The sequence below is a fragment of the Rutidosis leptorrhynchoides genome, chromosome 3 (genome assembly GCF_046630445.1).
Source record: "Rutidosis leptorrhynchoides isolate AG116_Rl617_1_P2 chromosome 3, CSIRO_AGI_Rlap_v1, whole genome shotgun sequence".
Classification (NCBI taxonomy): domain Eukaryota; kingdom Viridiplantae; phylum Streptophyta; class Magnoliopsida; order Asterales; family Asteraceae; genus Rutidosis; species Rutidosis leptorrhynchoides.
In genome coordinates, this window is record NC_092335.1 from 261307857 (window position 1) to 261324039 (window position 16183).

At 32.5% G+C, this 16183-nt stretch overlaps 1 protein-coding gene across 1 annotated transcript; it reads left to right on the plus strand.

Annotated features, from left to right (window-relative positions):
* Nucleotides 1–749: 749 nt before the first annotated feature.
* LOC139897376 (VQ motif-containing protein 4-like) lies at nucleotides 750–1996 on the plus strand. The gene has a single exon (XM_071880072.1). It carries the CDS (start codon nucleotides 862–864, stop codon nucleotides 1498–1500), a length of 639 nt encoding a protein of 212 aa, XP_071736173.1. The 5' UTR covers nucleotides 750–861; the 3' UTR covers nucleotides 1501–1996.
* Nucleotides 1997–16183: the final 14187 nt, after the last annotated feature.

Sequence of the window (16183 nt, forward strand, 5' to 3'; positions counted from 1 at the left end):
TTTTGTATTTTGGTTTACAGTTTTTTGTGAATCATGACCTTCAAACATGTGTTCTCCGTCCATATGCGGTTCCTCATCGAAAACATATTCGTCGGATTGTCGGTCGTCATCCCAAACCGAAGATTCGTTGTCAATTGAGTTAAATTCAATACTCTGATTGCACTTCTCATTAACAAAAGCTTGTGTACCTTAAGAATCATGATGAATGAAGACCTGTCCATTGATGAATGAGACGGAATCAGATTTAACGAGTGCTTTACCATGTGATAGGTCCTCAGAACCTTTGTCTTCAATAGTGCAGTTTTGTAATTCAATAAACCTCACCCCAACATTGTGTGATATCCCTGAATGTTTTTTCCGTCTAGCAAGTGATGGGGACTCCCTTGATATCGAGCCAGTCGTCCAGATGACATTCTTCAGGGTTCAAGGTCGAATGTTGTCGAGCCAACTCCAGAGAGGGTGCTTCGTCTAGTAAGTATATTGAAATATTGAATTCTGACATTTTCTATGGACATTCCAAAGAGTATTCTTTTGATAACACCAAATGTATTCCAAAGAAAAACACATTGTAGTCCGTGGTCAAAGATCAGCCGTCAAAGGTCAACCATCAACCGTTAAAGGTCAACGGTCAATTGTAACTCAAATGTAGTTAACTCGTTATAGATGCAAGTAAGAACGTAAAAAAAGACTAGATCCAAACACAGTTCCTAACAAACCACAAACAAAGTAACAAAAAAGTATTAAAATGCAAAATGCCAAACAATAACACCTCAAACTCACCTCCATTTCTTCACAAATACTTTTCTCCCCTTTCTCTCTCTAAATTTCTCCACATTTTCTCTCTTTAGAATTACTCAACTAATGGAAAACAATAATAGTACTAGCACAAATTCCACAACCCCCACAAACCACCATCATCACCACCCTTCACCACCACCAACACCCATCCCCAGATCCGACCCGAATAATCCATACCCGACAACTTTCGTTCAAGCTGACACAACTTCTTTCAAGAAAGTTGTTCAAATGCTAACCGGATCTTCAGAAACAGTCAAACAAGCTGCAGAGACCCGACCCGACACACATACCCGTAATCCGATTCCGCCTATGAAAACGGTATCCAACAAAAAACCCACCTCGAAATTGTACGAACGTAGGAATAATATGAAGAATTTTAGGATCAGCCCATTGGTGCCCGGGTTTGGATCGGGGTTTTATGGGTCTCCACAGAAAGCAAGTGCGCCGGAGCTTCTTTCTCCCGGAACTCTGAATTTTCCGTCTTTGGTACTTAGTCCGGTAACACCTCTAGTGCCGGATCCTTTTAGGTCTCCGGTGACTGGCGACTGTACGAATTTGAACGTTGAAGCTGAAGATAACGCGATTGCAAAAAAAGGTTTTTATTTACATCCATCGCCGGTGAGTACTCCAGGAAGGGAATCGGAGCCCCGACTTTTACCTTTGTTTCCGGTGACGTCACCTAGGGTTTCAGGTTCTTCATGAATAATGCGTTTTTTTGCTTTAATTATTTGATTTTCAATGTAATGGTTTTTATACTAGTAGTTGAATTTTGTACGCGAGAGATTGGTCAATATATGGGGGTAAAAAATGGTAAAAAAAAAAAAAGAAGATAGAAATTGACCTACTTGGGAAAGGTACAACTTTAATGCAGAATGTATAAGTCAATATTGAAGTGTTGTGATGAGCTGAAAAGATATTTTTTAATCTCTTAATTGTACAAGTATCATGTTCTCAATTGAAGTCCTAGCTGGAGTACTACGGAGTACAATTCGTTCATTTTTTTAATCTAATTTGACTATGCCCTTTGGAATCAAGACAATTTTGCTTAAGAGATGCTACTATTGACCAAACAAGTCCTATATTACATATTTCTATGACAAAATGTACTAGTAGTTGATGATATCTTTGGAGGAAAGTAATACAAAGAGACAGGGCTAATTTCATGTGCAAGAAAGTGTTGTGCATTATGAATGGAGGGTTGTATGTATGTTAACCATGAAAAAGAGTAAACTACAGTACAAAGTAGGAGTTAGATTGGATATGCTTAAAAAAGAGTAAATTTGATTATTTTTTTTTATTTTTTTTATTTTTTTTTTATTTATTTTTTTTTTGGGTCTACTTGTCAAGAAAATAGTTGAAGAATGTGCCAAGGAATCTTGACTAAGCTAGTGAAGATTGATGCACATCTCTTTATACTTATTTAATTATTCGGATGTTTCTATGTTGGAAGTTACTGTAGTTTATTATGTGGTTTACAAGTGTTTTTTATGTAGTGAATTTTGTAGTATTTTTTTTTTTAGTTTTTTTTTTTTTGGGATTTTGGTTGATTAATACGTTTGTACGGGTTTAATGTATATTTGTGATGAATCATAAACAGTTTGGATTATACTAGAAAAAATCCGACCGCGCGTTGCTGCGGTTGTATTCGACGCGCGGTCCAATTTGGATATACGATGTCCGTTTCGCGTATAGTTAGTCGTGTTGTATATGTATATATATGTATGTAATATAACCTGAAATATTTATTTTTTTTAACGATGTCCGTTTCGCGTATAGTTAGTCGCGTTGTGTTCGTAAAATTATTTCGAGTTGAACGGTGGTCTCGAAAAAATTTAACTCGCACCGAGCGTGAATATAGGGCCCGTTATTTAGTGTTTTTTTAACGATGTCCGTTTTGCATATAGTTAGTCCCGTTGGGTTCGTGAGATTTTTTCGAGTTGAACGGTGGCCTCGGAAAAATTTAACTCGCACCGAGCGAGAAGATAGGACCCGTTATAAATTCGGGTGGAGTAAGGTTTTTTTATTTTAATTAAATTATAAATTTACGTTTTTTACCCCTGAAAAAGTGTAAAGTTGAGGGGTTGTTGTGTAATTTGTGCAAAAGTTGGAGGACCATTTGTAGTGCGAACGCAAACTCAAAACGACAACTCGTTAAAACTGAAACGACCAGATTTGGGAGTAGGTTTAGTATAAACTAGAAAAAATTCGACCGCGCGTTGCTGCGGTTGTATTCGACGCGCGGTCGAATTTGGATATACGTTGTTTGGTACCTAATATATCTAGTAGGTTGGGTTGTTTGTTGGACGTGTATGTATATGTATGTAAAGCTTTTTTAACGATGTCCGTTTCGCGTAAAGTTAGTCGCGTTGTGTTCGTAAAATTATTTCGAGTTGAACGGTGGTCTCGGAAAAATTTAACGCGCACCGAGCGAGAATATAGGGCCCGTTATTTAGTGTTTTTTTAACGGAAACTAAAATATCGATATGATGTAGTTAGTTTGGGTAGTTTATTAGAGGGGTGTGTATGTATTGAATATAGTCCGAGGTATTTAGCGTTTTTTTAGAAGTGTCCGTTTCGCGTCTAGTTAGTCCCGTTGTGTTCGTTAGATTTTTTTGAGTTGAACGGTGGGATTGAAAAAATTTAACGCGAGCCGGGCGGAAAGATATGTCCCGCTGAAAATATGGGTGGAGTTTGTTTAAGATTTTTAATTAAAATATGTATTTTACACTTTACACCCCTGTTTTGAGGGTTTGGGTGTAAGTTGTCACATTTTTTAGGGGGTTTTTTTGGTTTTTTTCCCCCTTTTTTCCCTCCTTGTCGTTTTGGCCGAGATTTTTGGGGGGGATGGGGTCAAACGACCAAATTTTGTGTGTTGATTAGTATGTAGTGGTAATATAATATAATATAATATAATATAATATAATATAATATAAATATAAATATAAATATAAATAAATATAAATAAATTTGTGATGGACTAATAAAAAGATGGATTATAATTTTGATGGATTTATAAAAACAAGTGGATTTGTCATTGTAATTTGTGTCTATTAGCAATAGTTTGTTAATTATGCATGATTCCAGACAACTTCTTTGTAAAACGAGTGGGAACAACTTCTTTGTAAAACGAGTGGGAAACTCGGGCTCGAAAGAAAGTTCTAAAGTAGTTTGTTAATTATGTACTAATACTATAAATTTAATTTGTTTTTGAAAATCCCTTTCCGTATTTTTTTTTGGATAAGCGAGGAAACTCTCCTATGAACGAGCACATTGGCTCCATCATAGAAGGTAAAACCTCGGGTAATCAAGCCCCCGAGCGCGAGACCTGGTACCGGGTGAATTGCGCATTATGCGCACCCTTTAGTCACACTTCTTTTTTGAACAATTTGACATAGCCAGAAATTGAACCCGGGTGGTGTGCTTCATTGGGTAACTCGGTGACCACTCAGGCAAGCCTGAATGGTTTCCCAAACCGTTTTTTGGTAACCCTTGTGTAAATACTAGTACCATTAATTAAGTTGAACTAAATGGTAGGTATTGAATTTGACTAATTCATGTAGCAAAACAAAACCTTGAGTATAGAACTTTTATTGTTCATGAGCACTTGCGAATTCATTCATTAAAGCATGAAACAACGGTGCCAAATATCTTCCGAAATAAATTAGAAATAAAATGATCATGGTTTAGGATGCCATATAGTGTAATTCTAGAAAACGAACCACAGTAACAATTGTGGATTTAGAATCAAAGGGATATGATTTTGAAACCCCAAGACATTAATTATGGTTAAGTAATTTTACAGCATATCTTTTTAATGTACATTTTGTAGTGAATTTATTAAATTCAACATTAATATACATTCAATTCGTAGTAAATTTATCTAGTTCTAACATTGTATTTTTTTTTTTTTTTTTTTTTTTTTTTCAACACATCTAAACGCACATAAAAGTCTACTTTTTGACCTCAAACTCAAAAGAGACCAAAGCATAATGAATAAAGGCATGAGAAAGTGAAACGGTAGGAGAAAGTTTAAGGCAGGAAAATAAGTGGTGCCAAGACATAAATGAATGACATCTAATTTTAGTGAAGTGGTGGTCCTTTTCGGTTCATTGACGATCAATAAACTTACGAGTATGAAAACACCTTGTTTTATTATTTTCAAATAATAAGGTTAGTTATAGTTATAGTTATACAATACAAATTTCTTTACCGTCCAACCATGACATACTTTATCAACAAAATTAACTGTTACATCAGTGTCACATCAACATTTCTCCATCAATATAACTAACGACTTAACACTCTCAACCATTACATATTTCCTCACAAAAATCAACACACTAAGTAAATTAGTTAATTATTATCATGTACAAATATTACAACTTAATATACAACTCAACTCATGTATATATTATATACGTCCTCATATGTGTTGTTAAAGAACATAAAGCGGGGTGACGCATCAGCTAAACTAGGGCTAGTCGCTCCCAACTAAGCTCTCGAGAGCTAGAAGCATGACGGGTTATTATTACATGGATAGAATTGTAAGAGTTATTATAAATCCTTACCTACTTTTAGTTTGTTATGATTATAGTCAAATCATGTATGTACCTATTACTCCCCCGTCACATTATAATTGTTCACATTTAACTTTCAAAGTTTTTCTTTGTTAAATTTAAATGTAAATATATTTATTTGTATTATATAATATTTGATAAAATTTATATGTATGGATTGGGTGTTTTAAACGCGATTTCATTTATATAAGGTTTATCAAATAATATTTTTTTTTTGTTAGCGAGGAAACCCTCCTATGAACGAGCACATTGGCTCAATAGTAGAAGGTAAAACCTCGAGTAATCAAGGCTCCCGAGCGCGAGACCTGATACCAGGTGAATTGCGCATTATGCGCACCCTCTAGTCACACTCCCTTTGGCATAGCCAGGAATTGCGTATTGTTTATCAAATGATATATAACACAAATAAAAGTATTTATGGTTAAAGTTAATAAAAAAAGACTTTGAAAGTTAATTGTAGACATTTTAGGCTGTATTCTCGAGATTTATTTAGGATGGAAAGAGAGGAGATTGAAGGATTAAAAAATAACAGCAATTCTCGAGTTTTAAATTTTAGCGGAAATGAGAGGAGAGGAGATGATTAGGAAGGATACTACCTTTAGATTTTGTCACCAAAACTCTCCGCCCATATTTGGACGGATTGAGAAGGATAGTAAAACACTCTCATACCTTTTCTTCTCCTCTCTTTTCTGCTAAAAGAAAAACTCGAGAATACAAGTGAAACGGATGAATTATTCAAGATAAACTTTTTAAACTCAATTTTATCTATTTGACCAATGAATATATACATTTCACGTAGTTGTGTAGGTTTGATTTGAGTGAAGATTGACTTTAAGAGATTGGTGGGTCACCAGATTTGAAAATTTTCATGTGGTATGTTTGGGTCGTCTTCAACTTTGGCAATCATAAATCTCTTTCTTGATTAGTTGTTGATGACTTGATGCTCATATGGTTTGCTTGGTGCTCATTGTTTGACCATCTATGTCAAGATGCTAGTTTATGTTGATATTGACACATTATCATCTAATGTACGTTTTGTAGTACAATATACTGTAACACAACACTCTAGTCAAATTCCCAATCTATATGTACGGAGTAATAAAATCGCATTTTCATTTTTCTATATAATGTGTTAACTTTCATTCTTAATCATTTAAAAATGATTTTTGGGGAAAAAATAAATCTTATGACTACAAAGTGAATATTATGGTGCATTTGATACAATATAACTTTCATTCTTAATCAAGTGCTCAATAAATTCAAATTTAAAAGATTTAACGTTTTTAATTAAACTTAGTTTTGGAACGACAATGACCTGTTTAATTGTTATTCTAATTGAACTTTATAAAAGATGTAAAATTAATATATTAATTTTTTCAATAAATAAAAAAATATGACTTTTTGATAAGTGTCTTTAAGTAAGTTTGAATAGGATATTAAAGAAAATTGTGGTGTTTAATGGTTAATAGAGTATTTTAAAACTGAATGATTGAACACAAATTGCTGAAAAGTTCAACATCATATTTCATTAACAAATGCACTGAAAGTTGAACGATTGAACATTGACTTATGAACTATTCATTAACAATCAAATCTACCTTAGTTAAAAAGAATATTTGTGTTTTCTAGCGATCAACCTTTAAGGTCAACATTTTTATTTACTTTTAAATTATAAGTCAATAATGCCTTATATATTAATCTCTTGTCACTTTGTTAGTGGTGGTTCATCCAAAGTTCTTTCTTATATTTTTTTATTGTAGATCTCTTCGGTGGGGCAGAAGAGAAAATCTGAGGCGAGAGCCTATCGGGAAGCCGATGCATATACTGTTAATGATATGAATACGAAATGAAACCCCTTTCTCTCACTAGAAACCTCTTTCTCTCTCTCTCTAAAGGCTGAGTTTGTTGAGTGGAAAAATGAAATGAATCTGCCCTAAAATTAGGTTTGGGTGTTTAAACCCGTCAAATGTATAATTGCATCCAAGGTCAGGACTTTAAAGAAAAGACAAAAACAGTCCCTCAATGTTGCTGGCTGTGCACGGCGTGCACACAGAGAATGCGCGGCGCGCAACCTTGTTGCCCTGTATTTTTATTTTTTAAAATAGGTCGTTACAACACTCCCCCACTTAAACTAGATCAGGTCCCCCGTGATCCACGCCTCATACAAGAAATATGTGCACTTCAACACCGATACACTTACCTACAACTCGAAACCACGGACACCGATCCATCTGGACACATCCAAACCTCCAAAGTCGAGACCTCATATCTAAAACGTCTCTTTGACATACATATGCAATCTCACCACAAACTACAGTAAAAGGTACTTCCAACGACCAATCATCCGCCTGGGATACACAAAAGGCACCGTGTAATCCTATGACTGCTCCCATTCAACTTTTCACAATAAATCACCTTTCACACCACCTTGTCAAACGCGAATTACCAAGTCCACTAAATCGGGTATCCAGTCTCATGTCGTTCCCAAATCGGGAAGGACTCCTGCCTCGATCATACAGCGAATCACGCCTACAAGTTCAACCGATCTCACATGCGCCTTGCGCAAAAGTTTGTCTACCCCGACAACACTCGTACTAATCCGTTCTGCAGTAAAACATCACAAATGCAATCATTATCAGGGCACTAAAAGTCCCCTAAATTGGCTCACTACAATTTTCTCGTCCTCGAATTACATGAGGATAACGTGTGAGGACCCGGAAAATTTCAACTAATTTAAACCAAACTCTCGATATGATTTTTGTATTTTTGACACGATAAAAAAATCTGTTAGGTTGAGTATCAAAAATTTTGAATCATTTTCTTGCATTCATATAACCTCGACCAGTTTCGAAGATTCACGAACATTTAATTGTAAATAGAGATGTGTGTATATAAATGGTAATTGGAATAAAATATTATAGGTTGTTGTTATTAGAACGAGTTATTTAAAATAAAATAAAAATAGGATATTATATTAATTATTATTTACAACATAAATATATATGTATATAATGTATATTAAAAATAAATATAAAATGATTGTAATACTCGTTTGAAGTTCCGATTGATATTAAGCAAGTTAAATTCAAACTTATATGATTTTAAAATAAACGGTGATCCGAAAATGAGTTATATTAATTTTAGGCTTATTAAAAATATATTTAGAAGCTAAATAATAAATTTTAACACCTTTTATATTTTACCCGGGATTGAGCGCGGACAGTGGTTTAATTTTTTATTTAATAATTAATGATTAAATTTTATACCATAATGACTGAAATAAATAAAGGAATATAATTTAAGAATTTGAGATTTTTCTGAATAACTTTATCCGCCACTAATTAAACAACGGAGTACGAAATCTAGTCCGTAAATGGTGACAGCTAACTTAATGCACATTTAATTCCTTTAACTTATATTATAATATTTAATATTACTGTGTTGTTGAAATTATTACATCTTCTGTTATCTGTCATTCTAATATTAGTTACCATGATTTAATGATATGAGTGGTGTGTTTGTTGTATTCCATTTCACCATACTATCTATATATTATATACATACTTTCAGTTGTAGGAATAAAACATCACAAACATCATTTGTTAAAATTTATAATCTTTCTTCTTCTATCAATACTCATCACCATCGTTAGTTATCATTGTTGTTGTTGGAACCATTTATTCCTTCTTTCTCCTTCTAACTCATTCGATCACCACCTCCAACCATGAAAACAATCACCAAGAAACCCATATTCTCCTTCTCTTCTCGCTGTGATGATGGCCGAAGTAAAACCACCATCTCTACTATTTATTCGTTCTCAACCACTTTTAAACCACCACGCTATTAACCACCACACACACCATCCTCACCAATGAATCAAACTCCCACCACATCTAACCGTAGCTGTTTAAGGTTTCTAGTTTTAGATTAACCAAGGCTCACAATGATTATCATTCTGATTCTGTCTGCTGCTATCAAGTTATGGTTTTATTTTTGTGGTTCGAATAGCTACAAGAACCCAAACCCAGTTGGGTTTCTCTTCTGCGTTTCCTGTTTAAATATCATAGCAACCATCTATCTAGTTCTCGACTTCAATAAACAAGACATACACCAACACAAACCCATAACCCGTCGACCACCACCACCACCACCTACACGTTACCTACTACTGCTTCTTTCTGTCACCTTTAAAAACTGCTACAACCGCTGCTATTATTTTTTTTATATAAACCGTTACCCAACTACTGCTATTCGATCACTTGTTAAACTTTTATTGATGCTGCAGGGCCCTACCTGATTGCTGTAAAGTAAGTATTATGAGTTGTCTCCTCTTCGGTTAAAAAAAAATGAAGGGATGTTAGGATAGGGACGTTTCGCCTTTTCCTTGGATCCTAAAAATTCCACTTGCAAATAAACCAAGTCTCCTTTATATATTACAAACGTCGACTTGTCTTTATGAGCCATTCATGTTTTAACGAAATTGCAATTTGGATTATTTATTGTTTGGCCAATAATCGATTTATGTTGCTGTGAAAAGAATTATTTTATGATGATGATTAAAATAATGAAGACGCGTGTTATACGATAATAGTGATTATGATTATGATTATGTTATGATCATGATTATTATTAAATGATGATGATGAAGGGACTGTGACCCGTTACTATTTTTCTGGAACACCGCAACCCCCATCGAAAACCAACCCAAACTCACTCGAGTTATTATTGCTTCTGTTAATCGAATACCTCATTTTTCCTTTCTCTCCTCCTCTACTGTTGTAGTAACAGCAGTAAAACACCACACCTCACCCTCATTTTCAAGCTTGCGTTGATCGTTTGAAAACACCACACAACCGCCACCTTATCGAGCTGTTATAAACCATTAATATTATTATTATTTTGCTGTTTTGTTTCGAATCGACACCACCAACTGTTATTTTTGCTATCGTTACTTTAATGACATTGATAATAATTGAGATGATTAAAGCAATAAAGACAATGGGGTGTGGTCACGTATGACTACTGCAATTTGCTTTTCCTGTTACGAACTTATTTTAAACCATAAACCTTGATTGGCCTTTTGGATCGTTTTATATTTTTGGGCCGATTAATGCAATTACTATTTAGCCAAACGATTTCCTTTTGGACTAGTTACATGGGATCCTAAATTGCAAGTTGGGCCGAGGAGTCCATTTATGTTTATGATTAGGCCAATGATTGGTTTATGATTATGTTGGGCCGTGAGCCAACTCCTTTTTCTCTGTTGGGCCGTAAGTGTGAGCTGGGCCATTTCTGGTTGGGCTGGACAAATGAGTACAATAAAGCTCATTGCATTATGATGATGAAATTGTTATGTCAAATGGGTATGATGAGATGATGATAATGATGAAATGTCCCGTTCATATTGATTATAAACGTTTCATATTAATTGATTTCGTCGCGAGGTTTTGACCTCTATATGAGACGTTTTTCAAAGATTGCATTCATTTTTAAAACAACCATAACCTTTATTTTATCTATAAAGGTTTAAAAAGCATTACGTAGATTATCAAATAATGATAATCTAAAATATACCATTTACACACGACCATTACATAATGGTTTACAATAAGAATATATTACATCAAAAATAAGTTTCTTGAATGCAGTTTTTACATAATATCATACAAGCATGGACTTCAAATCTTGTCCTTATTTTAGTATGCAACAGCGGAAGCTCTTAATAATCACCTGAGAATAAACATGCTTAAAACGTCAACAAAAATGTTGGTGAGTTATAGGTTTAACCTATATATTATCAAATCATAATAATAGACCACAAGATTTCATATTTCAATATACATCCCATACATAGAGATAAAAATCATTCATATGGTAAACACCTGGTAACCGACATTAACAAGATGCATATAAGAATATCCCCTATCATTCCGGGAAATCCTTCGGACATGATAAAAACAACATCGAAGTACTAAAGCATCCGGTACTTTGGATGGGGTTCGTTAGGCCCAATAGATCTATCTTTAGGATTCGTGTCAATTAGTATATCGGTTTACAAATTCTTAGGCTACCAAGCAAAAGGGGCATATTCGGCTTCGATCATTCACCCATATAATGTAGTTTCATTTACGTGTGTCTATTTCGTAAAACATTTATAAAACTTCATGTATTCTCAGCCCAAAATATTAGATTTTAAAAGTGGGACTATAACTCACTTTCACAGATTTTTACTTAATCGGGAAGTAAGACTTGGCCACTGGTCGATTCACGAACCTATAAAAAATATGTACATATATATATATATCAAAGTATGTTCAAAATATATTTATAACATTTTTAATACGTTTTAATGTTTTAAGTTCATTAAGACAGCTATCCTTGTTAGTAACCTACAACTAGTTGTCCACAATTAGATGTACAGAAATAAATCAATATAAATTATCTTGGATCAATCCACGACCCAGTGTATACAAGCCTCAGGCTAGATCACAACTCAAACTATATATATTATTTTGGAATCAACCTCAACCCTGTATAGCTAACTCCAACATTACTGCATATAGAGTGTCTATGGTTGTTCCAAAATATATTATATAGACGGGTCGATATGATATGTCAAAACATTGTATACGTGTCTATGGTATCCCAAGATTACATAATATATATTAGAATACATGAATAATACAATATAAGTTTGTTAAGTTATGATTTGTATAGAATTGTTACAATATTTCCCGTAGCTACAACAATAAAAAAAAATAACCAATCTTGTTTTACCCATAACTTCTTCGTTTTAAATTCGTTTTGAGTGAATCAAATTGCTATGGTTTCATATTGAACTCTATTTTATGAATCTAAACAGAAAAAGTATAGGTTTATAGTCGGAAATAAAAGTTACAAGTCATTTTTGTAAGAGGTAGTCATTTCAGTCGAAAGAACGACGTCTTGATGACCATTTTGAAAAACATACTTCCACTTTGAGTTTAACCATGATTTTTGGATATAGTTTCATGTTCATAAGAAAAATCATTTTCTCAGAAGAACAACTTTTAAATCAAAGTTTATCATAGTTTTTAATTATCAAACCCAAAACAGTCCGCGGTGTTACTACGACGGCGTATGTCCGGTTTTACGGTATTTTTCGTGTTTCCAGGTTTTAAATCATTAAGTTAGCATATAATATAGATATAGAACATGTGTTTAGTTGATTTTAAAAGTCAAGTTAGAAGGATTAACTTTATTTGCGAATAAGTTTAGAATTAACTAAATTATGTTCTAGTGATTACAAGTTTAAATCTCGAATAAGATAGTTTTATATGTATGAATCGAATGATATTATGAACATCATTACTACCTCAAATTTAGTAGATAAACCTAATGAAAGTGACAAGAAATGATCTAGCTTCAAAGGATCTTGGATGGCTTGAAAGTTCTTGAAGTAGGATCATGACACAAAAACAAGTTCAAGTAAGATTTTTACTCGAATTAAGATAGTTTATAGTTATAGAAATTGAATCAAAGTTTGAATATGATTATTACCTTGAATAAGAAAGATAACCTACTGTAAATAACAAAGGTTTCTTGATCTTAGATGATTACTTAGAATGGATTAGAAAGCTTGGATGTAAACTAGTAAACTTGAAAGGATTTTCTAAGTGTTCTTGAAGTGTTCTTCCTAAGATGATTATAGCTTGATTCTTGAAGTAATTTTTGATGAAGATGATGATTAGCTACTGGAAAAATTCGTTCATAAGTGTGTGTGTGTGTGTGTGTGTGTGTGAATTAGAAAGAGAATTGGAAGTGAAATGAAGTGAATGATGAGTGGTAAGTGGTGAGTGGTGAGTGGGGTTAAAAGGAGTTCTAGTTAGTTGACTAGTTCATGGTAGAAGTTAAAATTGATTAGTCATACATGACATAATTAAGAGTGGAATTCCATGCTAGTTCCTATTGGTATATACCCACAGTAAGTACGTCTAGAAGCTGTGTATAATATGGGCATGAATACGACTAGAATTCTTGAGGAAAAAAAAGAATGGGAATGTAACTGTATCAATTTTCGTTAAGTATGAGTGTTTTGATATATGTCTTGAAGTCTTCCAAAAGTATATTAATACATCTAAATACACTACATGTATATACATTTTAACTGAGTCGTTAAGTCATCGTTAGTCGTTACATGTAAGTGTTGTTTTGAAACCTTTAAGTTAACGATCTCATTTAATATTGTTAACCCATTGTTTATTATATCTAATGAGATGTTAAATTATTATATTATCATGATATTATGATATATTATTATATCTTAATATGATATATATACATTTAAATGTCGTTACAATGATAATCGTTACATATATGTCTCGTTTCGAAATCCTTAAGTTAGTAGTCTTGTTTTTACATATGTAGTTCATTGTTAATATATATAATTATCATTTTATCATGTTAAATATAGTGTAACAATATCTTAATATGATACATATGTATTTAGTAAGACGTTGTAATAACGATAATCGTTATATATATCGTTTCGACTTTCTTAACTTAGTAGTCTCATTTTTATGTATATAACTCAATGTTAATATACTTATGGAGATACTTACTTATCATAATCTCATGTTAACTATATGTATATCTATATATATCTTCATGTCATTTTTATAAGTTTTAACGTTCGTGAATCGCCGGTCAACTTGGGTGGTCAATTGTCTACATGAAACTCATTTCAAATAATCAAGTCTTAACAAGTTTGATTGCTTAACATGTTGGAAACACTTAATCATGTAAAAATCATTTTCATTTAATATATATATATAAACATGGAAAAGTTCGGGTCACTACAAATGATGATTCGGTGAAATGAAATAGGCGAGAATGATATGATGATTATGATAGATATAGATGATGATATAGATAGTGATACGTATAAGACATATGATGGAAGTATAATGAAAATAAGACAGTTTCATTGAATAGTCGAATGAGTTAAAACAGAAAAGCCGCAGATGGTTCATTGGTTAGGGGTGTTTGTATTAACCGAGTGGTCTCGGGTTCGAGCCCGGACTGCGACATCTTTTTAGGAAGCTATTCTTTAAGGTAGTATACTTATTATTCATATTATTATTATTATTATTATTATTATTATTATTATTATTATTATTATTATTATTATTATTATTATTATTATTATTATTATTATTAGTATTATAATTAAACATTATTAGTATTATTATTACTAACAAAATCATTATTAGTATTATCTTTATTATTAATATGAATATGAATATCATTATTAGTATTATTTTTATCATTATTATAATTATAATTAGAATTACTAACTATAACTTTAGTTTTAAATATATTTCGTATATAAAATATAACTATATTTTTATGATCTTAAACTAAAAAGATAGATATTATAAATTAGATACAAACTTTAAATATATAGGAATATATATTATAAGTATACTACTTTTACTAATAAAATACTTTTGTTTCATTTACGTTTTAATATAACTCGAATTTATTAAAGATGTTATCATATTAAAAATTATGAGTATTTAAAAATATTAATACTAAATACTTATCCAAGATATTTTCATAAAGTATATAATAGATTATTATGATAATTTAATAGAATATATATAAAATAAATATATTTAAGTAATTATTAATATTAAATTTAATATCACAAGTATTTTACTAATATCAAAATACATATTTATTTGAATATTATTATATGTGTTAATATATATACTTGATATAGGTTCGTGAATCCGAGGCCAACCTTGCATTGTTCAGTTCCGTCGTATGCATATTTTTACTACAAAATTTCGTATAGTGAGTTTCATTTGCTCCCTTTTTAAATGCTTTTGCAATATATATTTTTGGGACTGAGAATACATGCGCTGCTTTTATTAATGTTTTACGAAATAGACACAAGTAAACGAAACTACATTCTATGGTTGAATTATCGAATCGAATATCACCCCTTTTAGCTTGGTAGCCTAAGAATTAGGGAACAGACACCCTAATTGACGCGAATCCTAAAGGTAGATCTACGGACACTAACTCCCCCCATACTGGAAAATGGTATGCTTTAGTACTTCGAGTTTATATTATACAGATGGTTTTCTGTTTTGGAGATATTCTATATGCATGATGTTAATGTCAGTTACCAGGTGTTCAATCCATATGAATGATTTTTTTTAAACACTTGCGAGTGTATGATTATTGGATAAAGAAAATCTTGTGGTCTATTAAAATTATGGAAATGATTGATTTCGATAAACTAATGAACTCACCAACCTTTGGTTGACACTTTAAAGCATGTTTTTTTCTCAGGTATTAAGGAAATCTTCCGCTGTGCATTTGCTCATTTTAAAGATATTACTTGGAGTCATTCATGGTATATTTAGGACAGTACCTCGCAATGGGACCAAATGTTGATGACTTTGTCCAGATGGATTAGGACGGGGTATGACATGTGGTATCAGAGCAGTGGTCTTAGCAAACCAGGTCTTACATTAGTGAGTCTGATTGATAGTCGTTAGAATGCATTAGCAAGTCTGGACTTCGACCTTAGCTGCATATTATAAGTTTTGTTTATCATTCCTAGTGAAAAATTATCTGCTTCTCATTCCTAAGTCTAGACACGTCATACTGCATTTATTGCATAGATAGTGTATAAACAGATTCATATCTTAGCATATCCATTACAGTAGACTTTGTCTGACATCTTCCAAAAATTTCTCAGTAATTTAAGGGATCCAGTATTATATATATATCTATGCATATTATGCATTGAGAAT